General features: G+C 42.7%; 1 protein-coding gene across 4 annotated transcripts in view; it reads right to left on the bottom strand.

The window, feature by feature from the left end:
- The window catches only part of aars1 (alanyl-tRNA synthetase 1), a 54,655-nt gene that overhangs the window by 2,075 nt on the left and 26,578 nt on the right, over positions 1 to 26,002 (bottom strand). For all 4 annotated transcript variants that reach the window (XM_078400627.1, XM_078400626.1, XM_078400624.1 and 1 more), the window contains 10 exons: positions 23,863 to 24,007; positions 21,697 to 21,875; positions 21,332 to 21,445; positions 12,791 to 12,997; positions 10,020 to 10,204; positions 7,051 to 7,159; positions 5,283 to 5,396; positions 2,779 to 2,898; positions 968 to 1,054; positions 773 to 886 (listed from right to left, as the gene is read on the bottom strand). In XM_078400627.1, the coding sequence (XP_078256753.1) occupies positions 773 to 886; positions 968 to 1,054; positions 2,779 to 2,898; positions 5,283 to 5,396; positions 7,051 to 7,159; positions 10,020 to 10,204; positions 12,791 to 12,997; positions 21,332 to 21,445; positions 21,697 to 21,875; positions 23,863 to 24,007 (1,374 nt within the window). The remainder of the gene's footprint in view (positions 1 to 772; positions 887 to 967; positions 1,055 to 2,778; positions 2,899 to 5,282; positions 5,397 to 7,050; positions 7,160 to 10,019; positions 10,205 to 12,790; positions 12,998 to 21,331; positions 21,446 to 21,696; positions 21,876 to 23,862; positions 24,008 to 26,002) is intronic.

Raw genomic sequence — 26,002 nt, 5'->3', positions numbered from 1 at the left:
AATTTATGTGGCTATACACAATGTACAATAGTGCTTGGACATTCAGGCAAAGGCTCTGTTCTGTGTGTCAAACAGTGCAGAGAGAAGGGACAATACTCGTCTATGCCAGCTTGGGTATCTCACCTGGGACAAGTAGGTTGGTGTACCAAATGCCTCCTCATGGTTATGGGATGGAAAACACAATAGAGATCCCATCTCTGATGAATGATCACCACTCAGAAATGTGCAGGACAAACACAGACAAGATTGAGCTTGAATGTGACGTACTTAATGGTGGAACAGGGTGCAGAAACTTACTGGCTGGTCTCATTGAAGATAGACACAAAATGCTGGAGTAACTCAGTGGGTCAGGCAGCATCTCAGGAGAGAAGGAATGGGTGATGTTTCGGGTCGAGACCGTTCTTCAGACTGATGTCAGGGGGTCTCATGGATCATTATTAGAGATCTCAGAATGGACCCCCAACAGCTTGCACTTCAAACCATGAAATGAGATTACTCTACTCCCAAGCACCACTTCATCAAAGTCAAATAGCAAGGAAATAGGCCCTTTGGCCCAACTCCTCCATGCTGACCTAAACAATGTGGCTTAACTGTCATCTTTTGGTACTATAATCCTCTAGAATGCACATTTTCTGACAATTGAACTATTGTGTCGTGTCGGTATCCATATATAACATGACTTTGATTTTTATTCAGTTCTGAAAACTGAAATCTTAGATAGATTGAAATTACATATATAACATTGAACTATCAACATGTTCTCTGACTTTACCTGGGGCACTTGGCACAAGCACGTGATTGTTGCTGTATCCCTATCGACAGCAAACAACATTGCTGCAGACTGTGGAGAGTGCGTCTTAAACAGTTTTAGAGATTCGTTTAGCGCCTGGGGAAAACAACACATGGTCAGGTCCAGTACTGTCCAATAATTAAATACAGCCGGCACTGTTCATAATGTTCTTCTCACCTTTGCTGGTGCCCCTGGTTCCATTTCCATTACGACCAAAGGCTGGTTTGGATTAATGTCGATGAACTGTTTGGTTTTCTCACGCACCTGTCAATGGAATCAACAATAATATTCTGTTTTTTTTTGTACAAAGCTAATCCAGACAATGGCTCACTTTGGCAAAACATTCCAATAGCAGTAGCATGCATTAAAGGATGCCCAGAGATATTGAGGTAAATTTTTCTGCACTCTTCCTGCACCCTCCAAATATCACAGAATGCTTCCCAGCCTGCCAAATTGGCAAATAAAGCAAATCCACACTTGAAATCTAGCAACCAACAGGATGAAGGAAGGGTTTAGTAAGTTTTTGATGAAGCTGGCTAAGAGAATGTTAGGATGTAATAGGATTGTTTACATTCATCATCACAGATCTTTTCACAGGAAGAACATACAGCTTCAACAACGAAATGCTCATAGTGCACTGTGTTTAAATGAAAGCCCAGTTACTTCCAGAATTTGAACAGATCAACGGGAAATCCTTCATCCAAATTAATGTGGATTTCTAAAATAAATCAGTCAGATATGAAAAAGTATGTTGTTGTTGTTGTTGTTGTTCGTCCTTCGGGTTCGAAGATGACCATGACTTAACTTTTCGACCGCTGATTGGGATCCCCGCCAGCCCCGGTATGCTGGCCAAGGTTTAAGTCATGACTTGCGCTTGACTTGGATTTAAGTGAGGGGGAGTTACGCAGATCGTCGGCCTCACTCTCTCGTCCTGGCCTATCGGGTTCCAGCAGCAAGACATAGTCGAGACGGCTGGGGACAGGTCAGGATGCAGTTGATGGTCAGAAGTGTCCTACGTATCTCACTCTGCCCTATTTGCGCTCCACGACACTTTGCTGGGATCGTCTTCCTGCCCGTTGAACCTTCTGGTAGGTAGACAAGCCCGAAAGCCGCTGGAACCAACGACTTACCAACTGTACTTGTGGCATGCACACAAAACAGTGGAGACATCGTGGGGGCAGGGTCGTCCAACTCCCATACGTCCCATTTAGGACTTGCCCACTGTCCCAGTCCAATGCCCCCGCTCTCCCCCTATACCCCAGGCCCTGCTATCCCCCAGGCCCCGCTCTCCCCCTATACCCCAGGCCCTGCTCTCCCCCCAAACCCCAGGCCCCGCTCTCCCCCCCACTCCCCCTATACCCAAGGCCCCGCTCTTCCCCCCCCCCCCACTACCCCAGGCCCCACTCTCCCCCTATACCCCAGGCCCCCCACTCTCTATACCCCAGGCCCCCCACTCCCCCTATACCCCAGGCCCCGCTCTCCCCCTATACCCCAGGCCCCCCACTCCCCCTATACCCCAGGCCCCGCTCTCCCCTATACCCCAGGCCCCGCTCTCCCCGCTTATGAAAAAGTAGGCAATAGCTAGCTGCATGACTGGAAAGGAGGACTGATAAGTGGGGTTGATCTGTGAAAGAGGGTTACAGTTTCTAATCCTGAAGTTTATTTATGCTCCAATTGGATTCCCTTCATCATTTGAAATAGGCAAATCAATTGTCCTCAGTCATTCCATGGAAATGGAGATAAGTGATCTGCCAAACATCAGGAAGATTCAAGTGCAGATTAATTGAGGTTACCCTCCCAATACAGGATAATGAAAAGCAGTGAACTCACCAATACAGTCTCTAAAATGTTGTTCATCCAAAGGCCAATGCCCACTGAGATTTATGAGTAAAACCAAAGAGCATCTATTTTCTTAAATATAACACCAAAAGTCTTGAGGTGAATGTTGTCTTCATTAAAGCAGTGCATTATTACCAAGAATTTATTACCTTCTTTAGCAGTTCTGCTTTAGTGGCTCTGTCCAAGTCATCCATAATTTTCTTCAAGGACTTCAGCTTGTCTCTCATTTCATCCTTCTGCCACTGGGGAATAACTGCAGTGCCTATCATCTGGAATTAAACAGAACAAGTAAAACAAGTAATACTGGGTATGGGGAGAAGGCAGAAACGAGGTACTGAATGGGAATGATCACCCATGATCACATTGAATGGCGGTGCTGGCTCGAAGGGCCGAATGGCCTCCTCCTGCACCTGTTGTCTATTGTCTAATTCCCGGAATTACTAGGTTAATTCCCGGAATGGCGAGACTGTCATATGTTGAAAGACTGGAGCGACTAGGCTTGTATACATTTGAATTTAGAAGGATGAGAGGGGATCTTATCGAAACATAAGATTATTAAGGGGTTGGACACGTTAGAGGCAGGAAACATGTTCCCAATGTTGGGGGAGTCCAGAACCAGGGGCCAGTTTAAGAATAAGGGCATTTAGAACGGAGATGAGGAAAAACTTTTTCAGTCAGAGAGTTGTAAATCTGTGGAATTCACTGACTCAGAAGGCAGTGGAGGCCAATTCTCTGAATGCATTCAAGAGAGAGCTAGATAGAGCTCTTAAGGATAGCGGAGTCAGGGGGTATGGGGAGAAGGCAGGAACTGGGTACTGATTGAGAATGATCAGCCATGATCACATTGAATGGTGGTGCTGCCTCGAAGGGCCGAATGGCCTACTCCTACACCTATTGTCTATTAAATTTATTATTAATGCAGACTTAAGATTGCAAAGAACATAAAACAGAAAAGCACATAAATAAGCCCTTTACCCCATAATATTCATGCCAGACATGATGCTTTATTAAACTAACCTCCTTTGCCTGCACATAATCCACATCACTCCATTCCCTGCATACCATGTGACTATCTAAAATGCCAATATAATTTCTGCCTCCACAACCACCCTAGCACGTTCCAGGTAACCACCACGCTAAAAAAAAAACTTACCCTGCACATTTTATTTTTGTAATCTTGCCCCTCTCAGCTTAAAGCTATGCCTTCCAGTCTTTGATAATAAAACACTCTTGACTCAACTCTTGCCATTTTCACCTTGGGAAAAATGTTCTGTCTGTCGACCCTATCAATGTAATTCATAATTTTATATCAGGTCTCCCCTCAGCCTCCAACACTCCAGAGAAAACAATCCAAGTTTGTCCAATCTCTCCATGAACCCTCTAGTGCAGGCAGCATTCTGCTAACTTACACCCTCTCCAAAACCTCCACTTCCTTCCTATAATTGTGCGACCAGAAAGAACTGCACACATTACTCCAAATGCGTCCTAATCAATGTCCTATAAAGCTGCAGCATGACTTCCTGGCTCTATACTCAATTCCCTGACTGATAATGCCATATGCCATTTTCACCACTCTATCTAATTGTGTTGCCAATTTCAGGGCGCTATGGACATGGACCACTTCTCGCTTCTGATGCAAGGTCATTAACCCCAATACTGACCACGTCTCGGCAGATGCTGTCTGACCTACTGAATATTTCCAGCATTTTCTTTTAGATTTGCAGCATCTGCAGCAATCCTGTACTGTAACCCCAAATGATCACATTTATCTTTGCCAACCACTGATATCTATCATCTCACCACATCTTTTCAAACATTGTTAGGCTGCTCTATACCTCTAATTCCAGTCATGTGTGGGCAAAAGCAACTGTGTTTTCATAATTAACCATTTTCCCTTCAAAATGCTTATATATTGCATTACAAATGCAAATATTGTTGAAATATCAGTGACATTTTTGAATTAAAATAGAAACCAAAAGCTGGAAACACTCAGCAGATCAGGCGGCATCTGTGGCAAGGGAAATAATGGTAACATTTGGGTTTCTGTTTGTACAGACGCTGCCCGACGTGTTAAGTGTTTCCATTTTGATTTATTTCAGATTTCTAGCATTTGTAATGTTTTTCTTTTTACTTCCGAGGGCTGATTTTTAGTTCTTATCTCCAACATTTGACCAAAACTGGTTCTATTGAGTAAGAGTTCTCTCAATCTGGAAGGTAGTTCACTTCCAGTTTTGGCATGTTGCTTTACCCATTCAATTCTTATTTACTCCATGATCCCATGTGGTACTGGATTTGTTAAAGCTGCATGCTGATTCAAGTCATCTTTATTGCAATATTATATAACATAGATTAATGGTAATGACACTAAATAATTTTATGTAACAAATAGTCCAAAAGATAGGCAAGACCATCAGCAACCTCTGCCAAATCCATGAAGATTCCATAGATCAACTACACCCACTGGGTCCAGGGGTTATCTCCTGCTATCTTGCGCAGGGAGCAATTTCAGTGTTACGATAATACAATACTGTTGTTACTGAAAATACGATAACACACGTTTTCAACAATACAATTTTTAAAAATCTGTTCAGAACTCTATTTCTGAATAAATTAAAAATTAATGGGAATGTTTGGTACCACTTTTTTGATTTACCTCTGCAAGGTCAGCAATCTCTTTCTGGATCTCCTTACTGGGAGAGGTTTGGACCTGGACCTTTGACTGCAGTGCAACAAGAAACTTTTGAAGGGCATCTGCCTTTCTTAGTGCCTACAAAAGATAATGACATTCAAATTATGTAACCCTGGGAACCCTTACTACTTCAAACATCTTAATTGCATTAACTGATAGCAATCTGGCATGTAGGACCAGAGCAACAACACAAGTAGGGAGAGGGGAGACAGTGAGAGGTGGGAGGAGAGAAATGAGACGAAACAGACTGAACACCTGCACACTCACAGCACTTTTGTTTCCTATGGGGGAGGGGAGAAAGGAACAATGTAAGCGAGATCATTCATGAGAGCATATAAAAACACTGGGAGAGCCAGCACAAGATACAAAGGCCATGGAGAAGAGTAGCATGCAAGAAATAGCATGAGATACAGGTAGCATGGAATAAGAATTCTGGATGTTTTACAAAACATACAAGATACAGCAGATATACGGCCACATATTTTAAAAAAAGACTGGTTGAACTTTGTGTCTTATCCCAAGGTGGAACATTTAGCATTTCAAACATCTTTGTCCTCTGACTTGTAATTCTGGGAAGAACAGTATCCACTAGTACTTTTGGGAATTGCCATTCTACATGCACAACTGATCACTGATAAACACTGTCCTCAACTCACCCAAGGAGTACGTTTTCCAGCAGAAGTTTCATCATGAGCAAGTGCAAAGCCCAAATGTATCACTAAGTGCTCCAACTAGATTTATACTGAGCCAATGAACTGATCATTATTAGTATTACACCGGTACATTTTAAACTCAGGCATGTGAGTGAGGTAAAAAAAAGAGGAAAAGAGCCGACGCTTGCGTACAACGGGGGTCAAAAAATTGGAAACATTTTGAAAATGTACACACAAAATTACCAGTTTCAAGCCTCTTTTAGTGCATTTCAAAGTAAAAACAGACATTGCAATTTAATGTGATTATGTCACTGTACACTAAAAACATTGAAGTAAATTCACACATTAATTGATAATCAGCCCAAAAAGGTGGTAATTGGCTTTTCTGCTGTGTTCTATATTTTAACCCTGTCTTAATTAATTTAGTTATATAATCTTGCACTTAAATTTAATATTTACTCATTACAGTTCCAACACTGATTTTCTGGCACTCTTGGTTCCAGAGCTTTGCTGGTTTAACCAGCAGGCCAAGGAAGACAGTTATGGGGATAGATTTGCTGGCTCCAGCTGGGCTGGAGTTCCAGAGCCCCGGCCGCAGGTTGCAAATTCAACCCACTGATCGGCCGTTTAAGTCCCGATGAGGTCGAGATTGGCTGCCTTGCCCAGCCTAGGTGCCACATTTCCGGGGAGACTTCCAGGGAACTGGGGAGATTTCTCACGGAACCCCCAGCGACTTCTAGCGAAACCCTAGTGTTCATTACAAATCTATACTTTTTTTTCCCCTTTCTTTTTTCGATCTGATTTCACTTTTTATTTGGCAAAGTGAAAAACGCAGAAACCATGCAAAAAGAGCGGAAAAAGGATTTTAAAAACTCGGAAATCCGCGGAAAATTCACATGCCTGAAAACTAAGCTCCCACAGAAATGATCAATTGGACTTAAAATGAGAGCTTATGTCAAGAGCAATAACCAAAAGCAAGTTGAAAAACAATTTTAAGAAATTGGTCAGATGAAACAAAATAATCTAAAAATCAAATCACAATCTCTGGTAATAAAAATTTGTTAAACTCAGCCATCAACCTTCTGTGCCTCTGATCCTGTAACTGCGACTATTCTCCTGATGCCTTTTGCAATAGCTTCTTCTGATACAATCACAAAAGGTCTAGCATGGCCAGAGTTCTGCAGATGCCTAGAATAAAAAATATATAATTACCACAAGATGCAACCTCAGAAAAACAATAGTCACTTAGCCAAGTACTCCTTTCTCAAAGTCTGCAATAAAAACATCACTTCATTGAATCAGAATTGCTGAAGTCAGAAGTGTCACAATAACTGTCATTCAACAAAATGGTAAATACATTCAGTGGTCTGAAAGAAATGTGGAACTATTCTTTAGAATAACCAATATCTATAATGTTGATTCTAGTACTAACTTTTGTAATGCAATATTTGAAGAGTATACATGGTAAAAACACAAAAGGATGCCTAGAAATGAGGCTAAAGATCTTAGTGAGGTTTCACTGATGGGCGAGTGGCAGTAATTTAAGGGGGATGCCAATAAGCTATTGATCAGAATTTAAAAACAACTATTTTTAATATTATTAACTACTCGATTAGCAAGATTGAGGTATTAGAGAAAGATAGGCACAAAATACTGGAGTAACTCAGCAGGTCTCGCAGCATCTCTGGAGAAAATAGATAGGTGACATTTCGTGTTGGGACCCTTCGGGATCAGTCTGAAGAAGGCTCCCGACCAGAAACGTCACCTATCCAATTTACAATTACATTAGTATAAAGGTGTCCAGGAGTAAGGGGTCCCCTCTGTAACAGGTAATAATGATTCTGTAAATGAAGATAAGCAACTGGCAGCTATATTCATTTTATGTTAGTATTTACAACAAAGGGGTAATAAATACCAAATCAAGGATAATGATTCACCAAAAATAACAACGGAGCAAAGCAAAGATATAATGGATTTATTCACAAAATGCTGGAGTAACTCAGCAGGTCCGGCAGCATCTCAGGAGAGAAGGAATGGGTGACGTTTCGGGTCGAGACCCTTCTTCAGACTGATGTCAGGGGGGCGGGACAAAGGAGGATATAGGTGGAGACAGGAAGATAGAGGGAGATCTGGGAAGGAGGAGGGGAAGGGAGGGACAGAGGAACTATCTAAAGTTGGAGAAGTCGATGTTCATGCCACTGGGCTGCAAACTGCCCAGGCGAAATATGAGGTGGCAAATTTCAGAGGCCAATTCCCCTGCAAACCCACACGTCTTTGGGATGTGAGAAAAAACCAGAGCACACAGAGGAAACCCACATGGTCACATGGAGAACGTGCAAACTCCAGCGCAGGCAGCACCATCCAAAGTCAGGATTGAACCTGGGTGTCTGGCTCTGTGAGGCAGTAGCTGTGCCACTGTGCCGGCCTTTGCAGAATAAATATCTTTTAATAGCTGGTTCTCCCAAATTCAAACTTTTCTCTCACTCACTCTAAAATCTGATGGAAGCCACCTTTCTGGTCATAATCATTATCTTGCTTCTGCACCATTATGGCTTCGGCACAGTGGCACAGCTACCGCCTCACAGAGCCAGACACCCAGGTTCAATCCTGACTTTGGGTGGTGCTGCCTGCGCTGGAGTTTGCACGTTCTCCATGTGACCATGTGGGTTTCCTCTGTGTGCTCTGGTTTTTTCTCACATCCCAAAGACGTGTGGGTTTGCAGGGGAATTGGCCTCTGAAATTTGCCCTAGAGTGTACAGAGTGGATGAGAAAGTGGGATAACATAGAACTAGTGTGAACGGGTGATCAATGGTCGGCATGGACTCAGTGGACCAAAGGGCTTGTTTTCATGCTGGCTCGAAGGGCCAAATCGCCTCTTCCTGCATCTATTTGGTATCTCTAAACTAAATTACACATTAACGACCAAAATATTGGGATGGAAAGCTACATTGGCATATAGATAAGCAACACTAATCAGAGCAAATTGCACAGATCTTGACAATTGGAATGGATTCCTAAATTATTAGCAGATTAATTGATGAGAAACACATGAAAATAGATTTCAATGTCAGGAAATGCGAATTCTGCCTCTGGTTCTCAATAGAAAATCTTCTGTTCTATACCAAGCAATGAAAAGCTTTGAACAGCAGTGACTCAAAGAAACTTTGGGTCAATGCAAACAGACTGTGGAAAAGTCATGGACAGACTCAGAAATTAGACAGTATACTTAGCAGTAGAAGCTGGATAAAATTAAATGTGGGTTTACTGGATGTTTAAACAGCAAGCAGAAATTACATAAACCAGGGCTGAATTACCTGAAATTTAGATTTAATTCAATTGACATTTTCAATCCATGAAGGTATCAAATCCATGAAGGTCAGGCAGCATCTAGGAGAGAGGGAATGGGTGAGACCCTTCTTCAGACATTAGTCTGAAGAAGGGTCTCGACCCGAAATGTCACCCATTCTCTCCTAGATGCTGCCTGACCTGCTGAGTTACTCCAGCATTTTGTGACACCTTCGATTTGTACCAGCATCTGCAGTTATTTTCATACACTCCTTTTCAATGCATGGGATAATTTGTGATATTACAAAGAGTTATTGCTGAGCCAAGAAGGGTTATTGCTGAGTCTAATGAAGGGTCTTGACCCGACACGACACCTATTCCGTTTCTCCAGAGATGATGCCTGACCTGCTGAGTTTGTGTCTATCTTTTGTTACTGAGACATATGCTTTTCTTGATAAATATGAATGATTGCATTAAAAGGACATTATTAAAACACTGGTCAAAGATCAGTTAATGCTCACTTACTGAAGGACCAGGTTCAAAGGGCTAAATGGCTGAGTCCCTTCCTTATGTTGCTACCAGTATATATTCATCAATAAATTAATTCTCTCCCTGTTGCCTTCCCAGTAATACTTTACACGCTTTATTCAACTGACAACTATCAATGAGGCATCATTTTATTTTTTTTAAACTCGGACAGTTCTCCTTTATTTTCGGAGCTGTGTGTAACCCCCATGTTTTCAAATTCAGGTAACGGACTTACGTTCCACCACAAAATTCCACTGAAGTGACCGAGCCTGCTGGTCCTGATGGGTCGGCTAACATATCCTCCACAGGAATCCCCACAGACACCACTCGTACTGGGTCAGGATACGTCTCATCAAATACAGCACGAAGGCCCTGAATAGCTTTAGCATCAGCAAGGGGAGTATCCTTGGCATAGATTGGCTAGAAGAAAATAATTAAAGTTGTTACAAATCCTGTCTACTTGTATTTCCCTTCTTGTACTGCTTGCGTAGAGTTTCAGAATAAAGAAAATCAATTTTATGCACATAAAGGAAGCTCCAAGTGTATTTCCATTGTCAATCCTGAAAACAAAATTGATCAGCCATACCAGATATATATCTCAATCATCCAGCAAACATGACTTCTTCTTGTCATGTTTCAGACGTCTGCGATTTTCACCACTACGACCCATATTGATTTTCACCGGCCTTTACCTCCCTCTTCCGGCTGCCACCACTGTCACTAATCATTTCATCCCTTTCAGTCCTTACACTCTCACCGACCTTCCCTTTCATTTTCTCCTGCCCCATTCCCCATTTATTTGCAACCTCAAACCTATTCCCTTTCTGATGTTGGAATTTAGTGGGATTTGGAATCATTTCTGTGAGTTAGATATTGTTTAGTAGGAGGTCCCCAAGTCTCCTACAGCAATTAGAACTCGTTTTTCAGGCTTGGGATAATACGTGGATGGTTGTTTCAAGCTCACTCTACTCTGTCCGCTTTCTTGCACATTAGTACTCCTCCTCCCACTGTTGTGCTATTCCTCATGTTAGTTATTCTATAGCCTCTCTTAACAAAGCTAACAGTGCATAATAACTGGTATAACGTGCAACTGAAATAACTTGTACCCATTTGATATACAGTCTTTACACTAAGATAGTAAACCCCATATAACTGCATTTGAAATAAAGCTAATACTGCAACTTCAAGAAAATATTACCAGACCTCCCAACATTTCATTTTACAAATTCATAATTTTGATGCCCAAATTTCAGAATTTTACATAAAAATTCAAAATATGGCGCATAATGCAACTTTTCAGCAAAAATAAGTATGCACACAAAATACGCATACGTGTTGCGTTACATTCATGTGTGAAAAGTGACTATTATTTCCAACAGTCTGTAGTTCTTGGACTACATGTACAATGTCAGGCCTATCATGAGTATATTCTGCTATTTATAGAAAGGTTATTGAACAAAGATACTTTTTGCAACACAAAGAAACAATTGTTTTGTTTTTTACTATTTTGCTTTTTCTTTACACATCCCAAGTCTCTTGGTATTGAATAAAAGAACAATGGTCATAAAATGTATGACTAAATTATGAAGAAAGAATTGATATATGCGACTCGACTAAGCACACGAAGCACTTGTTCAAGTAAATTCACACATTAATTGATAATCAGCCCAAAAAGGTGGTAATTGGCTTTTCTGCTATTTTTTAAAATATTTTAACCCCATCTTAATTAATTAATTAATATAATTATATAATCTTGCACCTAAATTTAATATTTACTCATTACAGTTTTTTTCTGATTTTCTGGCACTCTTGGTTCCAGAGCTTTGCTGGTTTATCCAGCTGGCTCCTCCAGCTGGGCTGGAGTTCCAGAGCCCCGGCCGCAGGTTGCAAATTCAACCCACCAATTGGCCATGGAAGTCCCGATGAGATGGAGATTGGCTGCCTTGCCCAGCCTGGCTGCCACATTTTCAGGGAGACTTCCAGGGCGCGGGGGATTTCTCACGGAACCCCTAGTGACCTCTAGCGGCCGAATTGACAAATTGCAATTACCGACTGTTTCGTGGAAAAATGTGAGGTGAAATCAGAATGGCGGAAATGAAATAAGGAAGCGGAAACTTTCCGCCAAATTCGGACGGGTTGGGAGGTCTGTATTACATTGGTCCCCCACCCCTGAAAATAATGTGGGAGCGATTCATTAAAACCAGCATGCTTTCACATAGGTGCAGTCACTTCATGGTTCAAGTCATTACTGCTTACATGTATGTACCTGATTCCCAGAAACAAATCTAGAGCAAAACTAAGCAATTTGGGAATCAACTCCACTGAGACCAATGACCTTTTCTCCCACTGTCACACCCATTTCCTAATTTGAACACAGGACATAAGTAAACTCAAGATTGCCTCACTTTTCAGTATGAGCATGGCTGATCTATGCTGGCCTCGTCTCTTAATTCATCGATCTTTCCCTCAGGGAGGAAGTGGAGACTTCAACGTGAATTCTCCAATTTCAGGTAGAAACTCTCCCAATTTCTCATCTACCTAATTTCCATCCCTACCCCACGCATGCTATTTTTTCACCTCTCCCCGTCCTCATCACCCATTTCCTTCTAGCCACTCCATCTGCTCATCACTCTGGGTCCCACATTTTCTTCCCACTCCTTCCTGTTCCTTCATTCCCTCCGGTTCTAGATTTCACTCCCCACCTTCCTTTCTTATCAGATCTCACCATCTCCCCCCTCGTGTCTTCTCTACCTCCCGCCTTGGTTACTCATCTCCACCCTTCTCTTACCCAATCTGATTTGTCTGCCAATTAACCCCTCCTCACCTGGATCTACCTGTTACTTGCCATGTGTTGCCGCACTCCCTTCCCTCATCTTTCTACCAGCTTTCCTCTGCTCCATCAATCTGAAGGGTCTCAACCCTAAACATCATCTCGTCCATTTCCCTCCATGGATGCTGTCTGACCTGTCGTGTATCTCCAGCAGTTTGGATTTTGAAACTCTTTACCTTGTTATCCTGAATCATCTTGTTTGTTATCTCTTCACATTGTTTGATCGCCTGCGTGCTCATTGCTCCTTTGGCTGTGAAATCGAAACGCAGTCTGTCTGGTGCCACCAGAGAGCCTCGCTGGTCAGCCTCACCCAGCACTAATCGCAGGGCAAAGTTCATCATGTGTGTGCTGGTGTGGTTGCTCATGACAGTTCGCCTCTTGGTCTGGTGCAAAAGAAAGCATTTTGATGATTGGGTTCATACAAATATTATCGTGCCACAGTTCATACCCCTAATTACACAAAAAGACTATCAAATGTTGAACTTGAAATATACATCAAATTATGAGATTTTAAAACCAAAAGCAAAATGCTGCCAATATTGGAAATCAGAAATACAAAACAAAAACAAAGTTGCTCAGCAAGCCAGGGCAGCACAGTGGCACAACTGGTAGAGCTGCTGCCTCACAGCTCCAGCGACCAGAGTTTGATCTTGACCTCTGATGCTGTCAGTGGGGAGTTTGCACGTGTAGGAAGGAACTGCAAATGCTGGTTTAAACTGAAGATAGTCTGAAGAAGGGTCTCGACCTGAAACATCACCTATTCTCTTTCTCCAGAGATGTTGTCTGACATGCTGAATTACTCCAGCTTTTTATGTCTATCTTTGGGAGTTTACCTTGTGACCCTGTGGGCTTCCACCAGGTGCCCTGGTTTCCTACCAGATCACAAAGACTTGCAGGTGTGTAGGTTGAATGGCCTCTGTAAATTGTTTCAAGCGTGTAAGGAATGGATGTGAAAGTGGGATAACATTGAACTCGTGTGAATGTGTGATCAATGGACTGCATGGATTCAGTGGGCCAAAGGGCCAGCTTCCATGTTATATCACTCAACTAAAAATAATCTGAGAAGACAATGAAACAGTTAATATTTGTTGGTGACCTTTCATCAAAATTCAAAAACATCAGAAAGGAAATAGGTTTGAGGTTGCAAATAGATGGGGAATGGGGCAGGAGAAAATGAAAGGGAAGGTCGGTGAGAATGTAAGGACTGAAAGGATAGGGTGGTGAAGAAGGCATTTGGTATGCTTGCCTTTATAAATCAGAGCATCGAGTATAGAAGTTGGGATGTGATGTTGAAATTGTACAGGGCATTGGTGAGGCCTAATCTGGAGTATGGTGTGCAGTTCTGGTCGCCAAATTATGGGAAAGATGTCGACAAAATGGAGAGGGTACAGAGGAGATTTACTAGAATGTTGCCTGGGTTTCAGCACTTAAGCTACAGAGAGAGGTTGAACAGGTTGGGTCTTTATTCTTTGGAGCGTAGAGGGGGGACTTGATAGAGGTTTTTAAAATTTTGAGAGGGTCGGACAGAGTTGACGTGGGTAGGCTTTTCCCTTTGAGAGTGGGGAAGATTCCAACAAGGGGACATAGCTTCAGAATTGAGGGACAAAAGTTTAGGGGTAACGTGAGGGGTAACTTCTTTACTCAGAGGGTGGTGGCTGTATGGAATGGGCTTCCAGTGGAAGTGGTGGAGGCTGGCTCGATTTTATTATTTAAGAGTAAATTGGATAGGTATATGGATAGGAGGGGATTAGAGGGTTATGGTCTGAGTGCAGGTAGATGAGACTAGGTCAGGGAGAGTGGTCGGCGTGGAATGGAAGGGCCGAACGGGCCTGTTTCCGTGCTGTAGTTGATATATGGTTATATGGTTATGTGGTTATAAAGGGATGAAATGATTAGTGACAGTGGTGGTAGCCGGAAGAGGGAGGTAAAGATCGGTGAAAATCAATATGCATCTGCAGGTGGTGAAAATCGGAGATATCTGAAACATGACGAGAAGAAGTCATGTTTGCTGGGTGAGTGAGATATATAATCTGGTATGGCTAATCAATTTTGTTTTCAGGATTGAAAATGGAAATACACTTGGAGCTTGGGAGTGGGAGAGTGGGGTTTGGGGTGGGGAGGAGAGAGGGAGTGGGGAGGGCAGGGTGTTAGGCCAATGCAGGAAAGGTTTTGGGGAGTTTTAAGGGGGGGGTGGAGTGGATGGGTGGGGGATGGGGAGGACACTCTGGCTGCGGCGCCAGCGGCACGGGGCCGAGGTGAGTGGCACTATCTCCCCTTCCCTGTCCCCCCTCACCCGCCCACTACCCCGGGGGACACTCCCCGCCCGGCAACGCGCTTCATCAGTTGGAGAGGGTTGCCGGCAGGAGAGGCTCGGAGAGATTTGGACCCTCAGTCTAGTTTTAAATAAATTTCACTATCAAGTGAACAGCTACGAGGAGCAGCAGCGCAGTAGATTTAAAAATATTTGGTATTTGGGAGTGACTGTGCCTAATAGTATATAAAAGGAAATTGGGCATTGACCAAGCCCCTATTCTGGAACAGAAATTTTTAGAGGTGAAGTGCTGTGTTTGAAGGCAAGTGTTGAAACTTTGACTCAAGAGGATTTTGCCATACTGCGGGATGTGGGAAGTCAGGCAAACCTGTGTCCGAGGACTACACCTTTGGAAAGTGCATGCAGTTGCTGCTCCATATAACCATATAACAACTACAGCACGGAAACAGGCCCGTTCGGCCCTACCAGTCCACGCCGACCACTCTCTCTGACCTAGTCTCATCTACCTGCTCTCAGACCATAACCCTCCAATCCCCTCTCATCCATATACCTATCCAATTTACTCTTAAATAATAAAAGCGAGCCTGCCTCCACCACTTCCACTGGAAGCCCATTCCATACAGCCACCACCCTCTGAGTAAAGAAATTACCCCTCATGTTACCCCTAAACTTTTGTCCCTCAATTCTAAAGTTATGTCCCCTTGTTGGAATCTTCCCCCACTCTCAAGGGGAAAAGCCTACCCACGTCAACTCTGTCCGTCCCTCTCAAAATTTAAAAAACCTCTATCAAGTCCCCCCTCAACCTTCTACGCTCCAAAGAATAAAGACCCAACCTGTTCAACCTCTCTCTGTAGCTTAAGTGCTGAAACCCAGGCAACATTCTTGTAAATCTCCTCTGTACCCTCTCCATTTTGTCGACATCCTTCCTATAATTTGGCGACCAGAACAGCACACCATACTCCAGATTCGGCCTCACCAATGCCCTGTACAATTTTAACATTACATCCCAACTTCTATACTCGATGCTCTGATTTATAAAGGCAAGCATACCAAACGCCTTCTTCACCACCCTATCCACATGAGATTCCACCTTCAGGGAACAATGCACAGTTATTCCCAGATCCCTCTGTTCCACTGCATTCCTCAATTCCCTACCATTTACCCTGTACGTCCCATTTTGATTTGTCCTACCAAAATGCAGCACCTCACACTTATCAGCATTAAACTCCATCTGCCATCTTTCAGCCCACCCTTCCAAAAGGCCCAAGTCTCTCTGTAGACTTTGAAACTCTACTTCATTATTAACTACACCACCTATCTTAGTATCATCTGCATATTTACTAATCCAATTTGCCACACCATCATCCAGATCATTAATGTAAATGACAAACAACAGTGGACCCAACACAGATCCTTGGGGTACTCCACTAGACACTGGCCTCCAACCTGACATACAGTTGTCAACCATTACCCTCTGGTATCTCCCATTCAGCCATTGTTGAATCCATCTTGCAACCTCACTATTAATACCCAACGATTTAACCTTCTTAATCAACCTACCATGTGGAACCTTGTCAAATGCCTTACTAAAGTCCATATAGACAACATCCACAGCCTTGCCCTTATCAATTTCCCTGGTAACCTCTTCAAAAAATTCAAGAAGATTAGTCAAACATGACCTTCCAGGCACAAATCCATGTTGACTGTTTCTAATCAGGCCTTGTTTATCCATATAATTATATATATTGTCCCTAAGTATCTTTTCCATTAATTTTCCCACCACAGACGTCAAACTAACAGGTCTATAATTGCTAGGTTTACTTTTAGAACCTTTTTTAAACAAAGGCACAACATGCGCAATGCGCCAATCTTCCGGCACCATCCCCGTTTCTAATGACGTTTGAAATATTTCCGTCATAGCCCCTGCTATTTCTGCACTAACTTCCCTCAATGTCCTAGGGAATATCCTATCAGGACCTGGAGACTTCTCCACTTTTATATTTTTCAAAAGTGTCCGTACCTCCTCTTCTTTAATCCTCATAATTTCCATCACTACTCTACTTGTTTCGCTTACCTCACATAATTCAATATCCTTCTCCTCGGTGAATACCGAAGAAAAGAAATTGTTTAATATCTCCCCCATTTCTTCCGGCTCAGCACATAGCTGTCCACTCTGACTCTCCAATGGACCAATTTTATCCCTCGCTATCCTTTTGCTATTGACATATCTGTAGAACCCCTTGGGGTTTACTTTTACATTACTTGCCAAAGCAACCTCATATCTTTTTTTCGCTTTTCTAATTTCCTTCTTAAGATTCCTTTTACATTCTTTATATTCCTCAAGAACCTCATTTACTCCCTGCCGCTTATATTTATTGTATATCTCCCTCTTTTTCCGAACCAAGTGTCCAATTTCCCTGGAAAACCACGGCTCTTTCAAATTATTATTCTTTCCTTTCCACCGAACAGGGACATAAAGACTCTGTACTCTCAAAATTTCACCTTTAAATATCCTCCATTTCTCTATTATATCCTTTTCATAAAACAAAATGTCCCATTTCACTCCTTTTAAATCCTTTCTCATCTCCTCAAAATGAGCCTTTCTCCAATCCAAAATCTCAACCCTTGGTCCAGATTTGACCTTCTCCATAATTATATTGAAACTAATGGCATTGTGATCACTAGACCCAAAGTGCTCCTCAACACATACGTCCGTCACCTGACCCGTCTCATTTCCCAACAGGAGGTCCAACACTGCCCCTTCTCTGGTAGGTACCTCTACGTATTGCTGCAAAAAACTATCCTGCACACATTTTACAAACTCCAAACCATCCAGCCCTTTAACAGAATGTGATTCCCAGTCTATGTATGGAAAATTGAAATCACCCACAATCACTACTCTGTGCTTACTACTAATATCTGCTATCTCCTTACATATTTGCTCTTCCAATTCTCGTTCCCTATTTGGCGGTCTATAATATACCCCTATAAGTGTTGCTAAACCTTTCTCATTTCTGAGTTCCACCCAAACAGCCTCCCAAATCGAGCCTTCTAGTCTGTCCTGCCAAAGCACTGCTGTGATATCCTCCCTGACAAGCAATGCAACACCCCCACCTCTTGCCCCTCCGATTCTATCACATCTGAAACAATGAAATCCTGGAATATTTAATTGCCAATCGCAACCCTCCTGCAACCATGTTTCACTGATCGCCACAACATCATACTTCCAGATGTCAATCCAGACTCTAAGCTCATCTACCATTCTTACAATGCTCCTAGCATTAAAATATACACATTTAAGGGACCCATCATTTCTTATTCTCAGTTTATTTATTTTCCCTTCTTTCTCTCCTACATATTGGGTCTGAGTGTTTCCCTTTTCTGCCTCCTGCCTCACACACTGCCTATTAGCTATCTGTGTTTGAGTCCCTCCCCCCAACCGTACTAGTTTAAAGTCTCCGCAATTACCTTATCAAATCTCCCCGCCAGGATATTGGTTCCCCTCAGGTTCAGATGCAACCCGTCCTTTTTGTACAGGTCATACTTCCCCCAGAAGAGGTCCCAATGATCCAGAAACTTGAATCCCTGCTCCCTGCACCAGTCCCTCAGCCACGTATTTATCCTCCACCTCACTCCATTCCTATTCTCACTATCGCGTGGCACAGGCAGTAAGCCTGAGATTATCACTTTGGAAGTCCTTTTTTTTTAACTCCCTTCCTAGCCCCCTAAATTCTCCTTTCAGGACCTCTTCCCTTATCCTACCTATATTGTTGGTACCTATATGTACCACGACCTCTGGCTCCTCTCCCTCCCCTTTCAGGATATCCTGGACACGCTCAGACACATCCCGGACACCGGCACCAGGGAGGCAAACCACCATCCGGGTCTCCCGACTGCGTCCACAGAATCGCCTATCTGACCCCCTCACTATTGAGTCCCCTATTACTATCGCTCTCTTCTTCCTTTCCCTACCCTTCTGAGCAACAGGGCCGGACTCCGTGCCAGAGGCCCGGGCGCCGTCGCTGCCCCCAGGTAGGCTGTACTCCCCAACAACACTTAAACAGGAGTATTTATTACCAAGGGGTACATCCACTAGGGTAATCTCTAGTCCCTGCCTCTGCTCCTTGCCCCCCCTAACCGTGACCCACTTGTCTACCTCCCGTGGTCTTGGAGTGACCACCTCTTTATAACTCCTCTGTATAACCTCCTCACTCTCCCTGACCAGACGGAGGTCATCAATCTGCCGCTCCAGGTTCCTAATACGGTCCCTTAGGAGCCCCATCTCGTCGCACCTGGCGCAGATGTGGATGTCTGGATGTCTGGAAGACTATCAGACTCCCAGATTCCCCACATCCGACACCCAGAACAATAAACTGCCCTGGCACTCATACTCCCCAAACAAAGCCCCGTGCTCGGTTTCTAAACCTACCGCCCGGCCGCTACTCCAACCGCTCCAACCGCCCACCCAAAAGAACTGAGTGATCTCCTGGGAGAGGCGAAAAACCGGATAAAAAACCCAGGCCAATTTGGGGGAAAAAATCCGGGAAATTCCTCTCCGACCCCAAGCTAGGCGATCGAAACTTATCCGGGAGATCACACAGGTCTTACTCCTTACTAACCCACACAATACTTCCCAAGTAACACAGCTTGGTGGTGGTGCTGCTGCTGCTACTGCTGCTGCTGCTGATTGCTGCTCCTGACTGACCTCGTGAAGCAACTAGAGCTGCAGGTGATTGGCAGAGCATGCAGGAATCCCCTGTGGCCGTTCCCCTCCAAACAAGTATATCCTTTTGTATATAGATAGGAAAAGGGATGAGGTCCCCTTGAATTTTAGGATGAGTAGATTTAAGGTGCTCAATGCAGTAGTAAGACAGGTGGGAGGCTGAAAGTTGATAGAGAAGTCAATGACAGCAGATCAGTAGACCGGATAGACAGAAACATGGCAGGGAACAAGGAAAGATGGTGAATAAATTGCATTTCAATGCTAGAGGCCTGACAGGCAAGGCAGATGAACTCAGGACATGGATAGGTATGTGAGATGGTGACTCTGCAGCCATTACAGAAATATAGCTAAGAGAGGGACAAGAATGGCAGCTTAATGACCAGGGCACAGGTGCTACAGGCAAGGTACAGGTGGGGTAAAAGAGAACAGGGAGTTGCTTTATTGATTGAGGTAGTAGTCTAAGTGACATTACTGAAGCATCATTCAGTGATGCTACGTGGGGTGGACCTGAGAAATAAAATGGGGATGATCACCTTGTTGGGACTGTACTATTGTCCCCCAAATAGTTAACAAGAATAGCAGGAACAAATATGCAAACAACTGCAAGACTAACAGGGTTGTCATAGTAGAGGATCTTAACTTTCCTAATATCGACTGTGACTGCCATAAGGCCAAGGGCTTAGAGGTTGTGAAATTTGCCAAGTGTGAGCAGGAATTTTTCCTTAGGCAATATGTAGAGGGCCCTACAAGGGAGAGGGCAAAGTTTGACCTATTCTTAGGAAACTGGACAGGGCAAGTGATTGAAGTGCCCCTGGGCAAGCCTTTTGGACGAGCAACCACAGTTCTATTGGCCTTAAAGGACAAGGCTGGCACACAAGTTGAAGTTCTACACTGGGGAAAGAACAACTTTGATGGTCTCAGATAGAAGCTTGCTAAAGTTGACTAGAGTAGGTTGTTTGCGGGCAAACCGATGTCCAGAAAGTGGGATGCTTTTAAAAATGTGATAGTGTGAGTTTAAGATATGTTCCAGTTAGTTAGGGAAGGATAAGGAACCCTGGATGATGAGGGAAATTAAGGCTCTGGTCAAGAACAAAAGAGGCATGGGTCAGGTATGGGCAGCTGGGATCAAGTATATCCCAGGAGAGGTATAGGGATTGAGGAGCATACTTAAGTAGAAAAACAGGGGATTAAAAAGGGACTCGAGATAGCTCTGGCAGAAAAGATTAAGGAAAATCCAAATAGATTTTATGTATATTAAAAGAAAAAGGATAACTGGAGAGAATTCTGACCTGCCAGATGTATTCCCAGGACATTCCAGTTAGCACAATCTTAGTGCCACAAGCAGGGTGGACAATGCCCTCGGTATGAAGACAAAACTATGCCGCATAAGTACTGTAAAGTGACAATTCCACCAGCGAGTTTGTGGATAAATGCATCTTCAGCAGATAGATTAGCGAGAGCAACATCATATAAAATAGTGACAAGCAATTCAATGTTACCCTTAGAGTGAATGGTGATATTTGTCAAGGCGATTACTTTGCTTTCCCCGGCATAAAAGAGACATCGCAAGTGTACAGTATAAGAAAGAGGAAGTAGAAATCTCTGGCTTACTGAAGCACAAGTAGCAAGTAGTAAAAAAAAGTTAGATGCTACATCCCAGTAACTGCATGGGAAGTGGCTGTGAGTGGGCATATGATTTTAAACCCATCAAAAAGGTATTACCTCGTCAATGAATAGATGAACTTTATCTCCCACTTTCAGTTGTCCATAAACCGTTCCGATATGTAGGATATAACCGCCTCGTACCTGTACGTTTTTCACTGTAAATTCAGTTTTCTGCAAATAAATTAGTACAACCGAATTTAGGTTACCTTTAGGTTCAAATGACTGTCATCATACACATGAATGCAAAGTAAAATTAGAAAGGTTGCATATAACTTTTTAAGGGTAAATGAGGGACTAGGTCATCACTAATCAAAGGAGCATGGGGTATAAAAATGTTCAGTTTGAGGTGGGGCAGAGATTGTTCAGCTACCCAGAACTCAGTCTTATCTCTCTCTAAATGTGGAAACATGAAAATTCCTTACAACTTCACTGTTGTCATCCTCCTTTATCAAGTAACCTTCGTCATAAATCTGTCCACCTTGCTCAGCGTAGAAGCACGTGGCATCCAGCAGCACTCCACAATCCTGACCTGTATTCACCTCCGCCACAAACATTTTTTCCCTGCGGATTGCTTTCACAGTGGCCTCGACAGACTCAAAAGCTGCAGAGAAAGTCAGGACCTGTTAGCCACTCACAGCAACAATAAATACGGAATAACAAACATCAGTTAAATACAGACAAGCTATCAATTTCCATTAAATGCTGTATCCTCCACTGTAACAATTGCAGCTCAATCGGGCGATATGGTGATGCAGCAGTAGCGATGCTGCCTTACAGCGCCAAAATTCATGTACATTCTGACTGTCTGTATGGAGTTTGTATGTTCTCCCCGTGACCTGTGTGTGTTTTCTCTGGGTGCTCTGGTTTTCTCCCACACTCCAAAGATGTACAGGTTTGTAAACTAATTGGTTCGCTAAAATTGTAAATTGTCCCTAGTGTGTGGGATAGTGTTAGTGTATGGGGATCGCGGGTTGGCGCCGACTCGGTGCACCAAAGGCCTGTTTCCGTGCTGTATCTTTAAACTAAATTAAGAAATATTGTTTCTCCATTTCCACCCACAAATCCTGCCTGACCCTCTGTTCTTCCAACAGTTTGTGTTCAGCATCCGTAGGCTCTTGTGTCTCCACTTACAGTAGATACTCGAGCAGGAAATACTGCCAATGTGCTTGCTTAACACCATGTCATATTTTTCTCTGCAGTAAGCTGAAAGGAACCTAAATGGAAAAGAAACCTCAAATCTTAGAGTGCAAGTTGCCAGTTTGAGGGTACAGTCAACGAGAAGAGACCAGTAATGATTGAGGGTTTGAAGCACGAGGTTCACATGTGAAGCATTCAACTGTGAACTTTCAAGCCTGTGTTAAGGATTCTCAATTCATTTCAGTTGCCAGAACATGGAAGGAACCAGGCAACACACCATAATCAAGGAATAATAAAATAATGGAAATGTTGAGAAATCAAAAAATGTTTCTCATATCACAGATGATGATACCCTACCTACCATTTCGAACATTTTGATTTTGTTTTATTGACCAAGTTAATCAAAAATGGAGAATATAAACTAGTACAAGAAAAAATAAAATAAGCTGCTGTTAGAGAATATTGTTTGATGATAGAGTGAGGTGTTAAGTATTTAATTAATTTATCAAATAGACAGGCTCATTGGATGGAATTATTTCAAAATAGTATCCCAGAGATCACAATAAACAAAAATCAGCAACAAGCACTTCCAGGTTTGGAACCATGCTGATGGTGGGGTGGAGAACCTCAGTACCAATAGTCCAGCATTAAATCACTGTTCCCTGCAGTGAAGGAAAGCAGCAGTTCAGTCCACACACTGATTCTGTAACAAGAACAATTTTGTGCTGAATAATTCAACTGTTCAGTTCACACAAAACATCCAGTATCTGCCGAGGATGAATTTGCACTGAGAGTTCAAAGGTGAAATGATAATGTGCAAGTTGGACTGCCTGTGAATGCCTTAAAGACAATGTTTTACCATGAAGGTTGAATACACTTGTAGTCTAATTCTACATGGATGGTTTCACAGAATGCAAGCAAGGCTCCCTTATTGACTCAGCAGAGCCTGCCAAATGACATGCAAAGTTCAATATGTGTAGGAAGTCTGAAGAAGGGTCTCGACCCGAAACATCACCCATTCCTTCTCTCCCGAGATGCTGCCTGACCCACTGAGTTACTCCAGCATTTTGTGTCTACCTTCGATGCAAAGTTCAACACTGGTCCCTGTACTGAACTAATGGGATTAGGTTCAGTTAAGGAGATAGGTAACAAAAACACCACTTAGATTGAGGAGAGATAATGATGGTGATCAGTGGCGCAGAGAATGAGAATGAAAAATGAGCACCATTCCAGTAAATCCCACGTTAATCAACATTCCCATAATTGAGCTTGCAGTTTTTACCCAAGGTATTTATGACATTTCAGAGGCCTCAAACTCAAATGGAACTCCTCTACAAAGACATCACCAGGTAGGAGATAGACAATGAGAATTTAACTGTCTCTGCCCCTCTACCCCCAGATTCACACCCTTAAAAATAATTTCCAAGTTAAAGAAATATAGTACAATTTACCATAGTTTCCGTCATCATCTGATTTATAGTTGTACTTTGGCGAGTCATTAGTGACCTCAAAGTCCTTAGCGTGCAGTTCATCAATTGCATAGATGTCTAACATGATGTGATCATCATCGCCTGTACCTTTACCCTGAGATTTCAGCTGCAAATTAAAAATATTAATATGTCATTTCTGAAGAACGACAAAGCACAGGTTTGAATTTTTTTTCAAGAAAACACCCTAAACACTTGATGTTAGTAGATTAACATCCTAGATAATTGGCAAGAAACCGATAAACAACACGAGGTACAATACTTCTCAGTGCATCTGAGTTATTACTTAGAGTCATACAGATACGAAATGTCAGAGTTTAAACAATTTAGTCTCGGCTTTCTGTTTGCTCAGGTTAACCTTCAAGACGAGACGAACTACACGAACTCTGGTGATCTAAATGTTCTATGTTTAAGATATTCCTTCACCTGAAGAAATTTATTAACCAAATTCAGATCATGGCTTCTTCCGAATCTCAGTTCAATGTAAACTTGATCATTCTAATTTGTTACCCAAATCTACTCCACCCCCATGCTCCTATTTTAGAAGGTTGAAACATTTTCTGAATGATGCATTTCCTAAGAATCATGTTAAAATGAGGACTGCTTGTTGGAACAATCAGGGAAACACTATAATTACCAACCTGCTTTTAAACTGTTCAACTTTCTTCCTTTACAATTTGTTGTTTGCAATTTTGTGTTAAAATTATTCACCAATTATTCCTAATTTGCTTGGAGCTATTTTAAATGTAGATGTTTTCTGGAGTATTCACTTTGTAGCTTTCACTACACTATGCATCCACTTCATTTACTTCTGAACTACCCCAGGCAAATGTGCAGCATTTTTGACAACAGACCCTTCGGCCCAACTCGCCTAAACCGGTCAACAATGTCCCAGCTACCCTAGTGCCACTCGCCTACACTTGGTCCGTATCCCTCCAAGCCCGTCCTATCCATGTACCTGTCTAACTGTTTCTTAAACGATGGGATAATCCTAGCCTCAACTACTTCCTCTGGCAGCTCGTTCCCTACAACCACCTTTGTGTGAAAAAGTTACCCCTCGGATTCCTATTAAATCTTTCCCCTTCACCTTGAACCTGTCCTCTGATCCTCGATTCCCATACTCCGGGTAAAAGACTGTGCATCTATCTACCCAATGTATTCCTCTCATGATTTTATATGTCTCTATAAAATCTCCCCTCATCCTCCTGCGCTCATGGAATAGAGACCCAGCCTACTCAACCTCTCCCTATACCTCACACCCTCTAGTCCTGGCAACATCCTCGTAAATCTTTTCTGAATCCTTTCAAGCTTGACAATATCTTTCCTATAACATGGTGTCAAGAACTAAACACAATATTCTAAATGCGGTCTCACCAACGTCTTATACAACTGCAACATGACCTTCCAACTTCTCTTCTCAATACTCTGACTAATAAAGGCTAAAATGCCAAAAGCCTTTTTGACCACCTTATCTACCTGCGACTGGACCTTCAAGGAACCATGCACCTGTACTCCAAGATCCCTCTGCTCTGCAACACTACCCAGAGGCCTACCATTTACTTTGTAGGTCCTGCCATTGTTCGACATCCCAAAAAGCAACACCTCACACTTCTCTGTATTAAATTCCATCAACCATTCCTCCACCCACCTGGCCAATCGATCCAGATCCTGCTGCAATTGTTCGCAACCACCTTCACTATCTGCAAAACCACTAACTTTTGTATCATCAGCAAACTTGCTAATCTTGCCCAGTATGTTCTCATCCAAATCATTGATGTAGATGACAAACAGTAACGGGCCCACATCTTTTAAAACCATCCTTTAGGTCCACACTTTCTGAATACCTTGCTCACTTCCATCCTCACTGAGGACAAAACAATTAATACATCTATGCCATTGTGAAAAGGATCATCCATCTCCATAAAATTACTAAAGAACCTCTATTTAGATGATAAATAATTGTAATATAAATTGTATGACCTCAGGACATCCCAGTGCTTTATAGCATATGGCAGGTTCAGATTATTGTAATTTTAACAAAAGTAATGTGATTAATGACCAAATCTACCATTTTGGTGACAATAGTGGGACGATAAAGAATGGC

The sequence above is a fragment of the Rhinoraja longicauda genome, chromosome 6 (assembly GCF_053455715.1).
Source record: "Rhinoraja longicauda isolate Sanriku21f chromosome 6, sRhiLon1.1, whole genome shotgun sequence".
NCBI classification, from domain to species: Eukaryota; Metazoa; Chordata; class Chondrichthyes; order Rajiformes; family Arhynchobatidae; genus Rhinoraja; species Rhinoraja longicauda.
This window is presented reverse-complemented; position numbering and strand designations above follow the sequence as displayed.